We start from the raw sequence: 6,309 nt of genomic DNA on the forward strand, positions 1-6,309 counted from the left end.
GGGGGAAGTACTAGATATGTATTATGAATCGAATTATTGTGCAAATAAAAGGATATAGTATGAGGATATCCTAAAGTGTACACACACGTTTAGGACAAAAGTTTCACTAGTTACTCACTTACTAACGCAATTTCTTCAGTCTCTAAGTTCTGAGAGTATATAATAAAATTTAAAAGGACATATTTTGATTAAGTGCATTCTTAGAGTGTGTATATATATATTAGGCATTTTTATGCACATTAACCTACACCTAGTGATAACATTACAAAAAAGGAAGAACACCACCACCAGGGCTCTTAGCTTCAAACCCAGGAAAATTACTCCAAAAAGAGCAGTTACATATACTTTTATGTCCTGATTTTTTTTGAAGAGTAGTCTACTCCAATTTTCTCACTGAACATCAGAGTTAAAAAAAGTACGAGTAGCTTCATTTGCTCTACATGATTCCCACAGCAAACTGATCTAAATATAATTTAAGATTTCAATTGCTAGTTCCAATTTGAGTGTGTGTACATACCTAGTGAAAACAGAATGTGCGCAATAATGGCAAATCACAACCATAACTCAGTCTCATTGTTGGTTAAAGGCCTGCAAGCGAGGTTCTGTATACTCAACTCTTACTGAAGGAAATGGCTCAAACATTTAGTGAACGTTGGAAATTGACTAAGCTGTACCTTAGTTTACTGTAAAACTTACCATTTTAATATTTCTAACAGTCCGTAGCTAAAAACAATACAAAGACAGACAAGCATCTGGGATATACTAAACTGGACTTTTATTTCATCAATGACAGTTTAGGCGGCTTTTTTGGAAGTTTGCTTCTGGAGCTTCTTGATTTCATGCTTGATGATTCTGTTCCTCTGTAAAAAAAAAAAAAAAAATAGGTTTTACAACATCAACTGTAGTGAAAGCAACCAACACAACAATCTATACATATATGCTATTAACAAAGGTTTCTGAGATGTCAGTTATAATCTTTTTGGCATAATCACCCTTTGTTAGGCAGAAGACATGAGAGACTCTACTCAACATGAGACTCTTGGTGACTTTGATCAATACTTTACAGTTGAATACAGCCCTCAGAGAAGGAACAGCACTGTCACACTACAGAAGACAGTGCTTTACATCACAAAGTCTGACATAAGGGGCCTCTACAAGACAAAGGACAATGCAATCAAAAAAGGTAGTCGTGCCTTCAAGAGGCCTCTGGGCCTCCACAAGATGAAGGATAGCACAAACTATCCAAAAAGCATGGCCTCCACAAGGGAAGATCAGTACAACCTATCTGGGAAGTCAGGCCTCCAAGAGACCTGAGGCAGCCATGTTTAGGACAGTGCAACACACCAAAATTGTAGAAGCCCTCTCCAGAAGCTTGTGGTGCTCCATACTGCAAAGGACAATCCAACGCATCAAGAAAGCTGGACCTCCAAGAGCCATGCTACTGTCACTGTAGTTAGATGTACCATATGTAAATATTTGGGATCCTTTTTTCTATTTTATTTTAAGTCATGTAACTGCAGTTTGTTTTTTAACACTGGGACATAGCCCAAAAAACCATGACTGTCCTGTGAATTCTAGACTAGTCTGTTGCCTTACCTATGCTTTTCATAACTTACCATTTTTTTTGCTTTCATGACCTTGTAACGATCAAAATCTGTCATCTTGGCTTTCTGTTGAAGGCAAAAATTCAACAATTAAGTGTTAACTCTTAAGAGTTAAATGATTCAGCAGTTTGAAGTGCGGTTGACTGAAGAACTTAATGCTTTTCAACCTAAGGCTTCAAAAGAGATTTCCCGCCCCCCACACCAAATTATTTACTGAAATAGTTTGGAAATATCCTCTCCACAACTCTCTAAGTTTAGTTTTAGATTGCCTTTGTTGAAAAATGCTTTCTGTGACCAAATAAACAGAACTAAGACTGTAGAAACAGCAAAGCAAAAAATAAATAAATACTGCACTGAGAACCAATATTTCTAGTAATTACAGCTTTTACAACTTCTAAAAGTCAGTGCTTTCCCGTCTGGTAGATTTTATTTTACGTTTTGAATTCATGCATCTTTTTTAATTAATCTGAGAAGTTTTAGGTCAGATCTACATTACAGGTTCTTGACAGAACTTGGGTTCTTCCTGCAAATTAAGAAGTCCATCACATATCCCCACAGATGTGGGAACACCCCTCTGCTCTGCCTAGAGAGCAACACCAGCTCTGCAAGCAACAGAAAATCCATCAGAATGCAAGGTCTATGAGTCCACACATTCTGGCAACTGCCATAGCCCCTTTAATAGCTTGTCCCTCCTAGAGTGCATAGTATACATCTAGCTGCAAGTCATGGCAGTAGAAGGGCTTTTAAAGTATGCATGCCCTGAATGAATCTCTAGATGCAGCAGTACCTTTTCTCTGGCTTCAATCTTCTTTGCCCATCTTGTACCTGCCCATTTCCCATTGATGTTTTCCTTCTCCCAGGCAGTCCTCACATGCTTCTGACGAGCACTATGTTTAAAACAGATGAATCCACATTATGTATTTTCCCACATGGAAATCAACACCTTAAGGAGTTGCAACTACTTTCAAACAGAAGAGAATTTAAATCACAGACTATTGACTACTATACATATGACTTTAGTCCACAGAAGGATTGACTAAAAGCTTACTGAAATCTTAACAAGTATACATGTGTGCATCTTCATTTTGTCATCTTGTCAGTTAACTGGGACTGAAAGAATGAGTTCTTTAAAAAGAAACCTATCCATTTTATGTTTTGTTTTTTTTTTAAACATTTAGAAAAAGGCAGGAATTTTGAGATTTAAGATAAGTTATCAGCATAACTACTCTCAGGGTAGAAACAGACATCACCAAATTAAATGGATCAGCCATGCCAGGGCACATCAGAGCACAAGCAATCTGCTTCACTGGGCGAAGTGCACATCTCCCCTTCATGCTACAGGACAATGGGTGATGTACTCCTAGGGCTTGAGGGGCCCAGTCCTGTGCACCTCAGGAATTTCTGAGGAAGACAGGGCCCCTCGAGCCTGCGAGCGTCTACCTGACCTTCCCTGCTTACCAAGACGTGCCCCAGAGATCTGAGGGGTACATTTCAGTAACCAGGGAAACCTTGACTGTTTCTGCTTACCAAAGAAAGCTGCAGAGTTCCCAAGAGGGCACAACTCAATAAGCAAGGAAAGCCAAGCAGGCCTTCCCAGGGCTTGAGGGGCCCAATCCTGCACAGGAAGTCCCAGCACATGCAGGATTGGGGCCTCAAACCCCTAAAGAACCTGCTTCAGGCTGCCTGCACTTCTGCAGTGCAAATAGATATCTGCCCCTAAGCAGCAACCCAAATTGACTACACCTAATCACAGCCACTATTTGTGACATGACGAGGGATACGGACATGTCTGCTTGGCCTTTGTGCCACCATAAAAATTTCATGGCATCACAAATAAAACCAAACAGCAATGTCCGTTTCCACTCTCAGAGTAAATCCCAACAGCAATTGCTATATGGAGAAGCTCAAGAGAAGACCTCAGTTCAGCCGTTGCAAGTATTTTATATAGAGAAGTGGTATATGGGGTACCCAATACCATCCATTCATTATGCAGCCTTAGACAGGTGCTTATAAGTTATAACAAACAAACAAGTCACATCACATCTCCCATAGTAAGCTCTCAAAGACATCGTAGTAATATAGAATATACACTGCTTAAATCTGATTTAACTCCATGTACTTTGGGGCACTGCAAATCAATAATGTTGGCAATAAATCTAATGTTCAATTCTGATGGTATGGTCAGATGAGTTTTAGCTGCATGTTATTATTATAGCGTCTTCCTACAGTTTATTACATGAATCAATTAAGTCTAAAATTTAAATCCTCAGAGCTTCATAAAAGTAAATATGTAATTTTAACCTCTCTCATTCCATTATTAAAACCCTACCAGATTACGTAAATAGTTTCAACTAGCTTCAGATTCATTCAGAAACAGCATTTCTGAGACACTACAACATGACAGACAACTTACCTGTGTGGGAATTTGAGAACAAAATCAGTCAGCTGCATGCACTTGAAGGGCATAGCCTGTCTTCTGACACCAGTGCAGGGGCCATCAACTAGTGCCTGAAACACAGCCAATTATTTATGTTTACTTTTTTAAAAAACACATCTCCCAATTCCAAAGAGAAACTTTCAACTGATATCTGATCCACCAATATGAAAACACTAAAAGCAAAGTATGCAATATAGTTGTAACACTAAAAAACAAACTGTGGCATGTAACCCAAACTTTATGGGAAGATCAGAGAGCATTTAAAGCACCGTTTTTCCAATTTGAAAATGGAAAGGTCTCTTAGCAGAGGGATAAAACTACCCCATGTCCTTCGCCCACATCATCCTCCGAGCCTAAAACTGAACAGACCTCCTGGGTAATGTAATCCCAGCACCTACAATCACATAGTTTATTCTTCATAAACATACCAAGCTTGGTCTGAAGTCTAGCTAGATGCTTTGCCCAGCTATTACAGAAGGGGAGGTTCCCATAACCCAACTTCCCTAATAGTTCCAGGCTTTCATTCAATTCCCAACCTAAACTTATGGTCAGTTCATATAAATTTGTTGCTGTATCAACACCGCTGTTTCATTTAAATACCCATTATCCCCTGTGCTTGCTTCCCTCACATATTTATGGCAAGCAGCAAGCACAACCCCTTCTCAGCCTTTGTTTTTTGCTGGACTAAAAATACAATCTTTCTGCTGGGTAGCACAGGAAACTTCTCAAATGTTACTGGTCTTCTCTCCACCTCCATGGGTTACAAGAGTTAGGGATACAGTCTCTAAATCAGAACATCCTAGATCTTAAATGCTGGAGGCTGCAAGTGGGGGAGGAATGGCGGGGAAAAAGCCCTGATCAGACCCAGTTCACTCTCCCTTTCAACACCCACTCTCTCCCACTGTGTGATACTGTATGTGCCTATTTGATGTACCAAAAAGATTGTGGACCTAAGCACACCAAGGAATACTACACAGTCCCCTTAGAAAGGGAGGCCACTACAGGTATATCAGCTGATTTCTTGGGACAAGTGATAAAAGGAAGACAGAAAAAGAAATGAGGTTACAGGTTCATAGACACAGAAGCTCAAAGGGGACAAGTGAGCAGAACACACTGCCCTTGAGTCAAGGGAGCCTGCAAATGATGATCAGTGAAACTGCCAGAAGCAATGAGTACAGGAGTGACAGAAAGATGGCCGGAGACTCGCCCGGGTTTCCCCAGACCAGAGCCTCCTTCCTGGTCTGGTAGATGGGCATCTTGGCCAGAGCCAGGAGGCAGTTGAACAGGAAGTCCCAAGTTTGTGTGACAGGCCTATTTGGTGTGCCAGTCACAAGCTCATCACAAAAATCTGTAAGTCTCATTTAATAAGGGAGGCCACTGCACACACCAGAACTGATTATTTGGGACAAAACACACACAAGAGGAGGGAGGTCATAGGTTAATAACAAAGGACCTAGAAGGAGACACCAAGGAGAGCACGTGGCCCAGCACCCACTTCCCCTGAATGAGCTGAGGGAGCCTGCGGGTGCCACCCTGTGAAACAGCGTTTCTGTGTGACCTAGGCCTTTTGACATGTCTTTGGAAAACATGGACCTAAGCCCACTAAATAAAAACTTTAAGTTCCCCTCGACAGTGGGGCCATTAAGGGTACATCACTGATTCCCTGGGACAAATAACGTAATAGGGATAAACTTGCGAGGGTCATGAGTTTATAATGACCGCACCAAAGGGGGATGCCAAGCACTGAATGCCAGATGGCACCCACTGGCCCTTGAACAAGCCCAAGGAGCCAGTGGACACTGCCCAGTGAAACTGCCTGGAGACACGAATGGACAAGGGACAGGGCTTGTATGGACCTGTGGCCTGGCCCAGGGCGAGACCATTCTTATGCTTGTACGTCAGTCACCACCAAGTGCAGACTGCACTGGGGCAAATGACAACGGCCACATCTCCGCAACAGCCCTGCATGGGATGTGCATGTCCCAGAGACACTGGGCTGAAATGAACAGAAAACACGCGGAGGGCGAGGCCCCCTCCCCCTCACAGCAGGGCCGCGCCGCCCGGGCCCTGCAGTGTCCGAAACAAAGACGCGCAGCAGAGCGGGGCGGGCGCGCGGCGCTCACCCGGTTCTGGTCGATGACGTCCACGATGGCCACAAGGCGGCCGGCGTGCGGCCCGAACGACACGTAGGCCACGCGGCCGATCTCCACGAAGCGCTTGAACACCTGCGGGGGAAGAAGGAGGCATGAGGCGATGCAGGCACACATC

The 6,309-nt window shown here is 42.7% G+C and overlaps 1 protein-coding gene across 1 annotated transcript in view; it reads right to left on the minus strand.

The window, feature by feature from the left end:
- Positions 1-753: 753 nt before the first annotated feature.
- Positions 754-6,309, minus strand: part of RPL14 (ribosomal protein L14) — a 6,138-nt gene continuing 582 nt past the window's right edge. Inside the window, exons 2-6 of the mRNA XM_019508819.1 lie at positions 6,165-6,266; positions 4,018-4,112; positions 2,392-2,491; positions 1,617-1,670; positions 754-860 (exon numbers count right to left, since the gene is read on the minus strand). Coding sequence (XP_019364364.1) covers positions 795-860; positions 1,617-1,670; positions 2,392-2,491; positions 4,018-4,112; positions 6,165-6,266 — 417 coding nt within the window. The 3' untranslated portion in view covers positions 754-794. The remainder of the gene's footprint in view (positions 861-1,616; positions 1,671-2,391; positions 2,492-4,017; positions 4,113-6,164; positions 6,267-6,309) is intronic.

Source organism: Gavialis gangeticus, unplaced genomic scaffold (assembly GCF_001723915.1).
Source record: "Gavialis gangeticus isolate Ggan-Ray unplaced genomic scaffold, GavGan_comp1, whole genome shotgun sequence".
Classification (NCBI taxonomy): domain Eukaryota; kingdom Metazoa; phylum Chordata; order Crocodylia; family Gavialidae; genus Gavialis; species Gavialis gangeticus.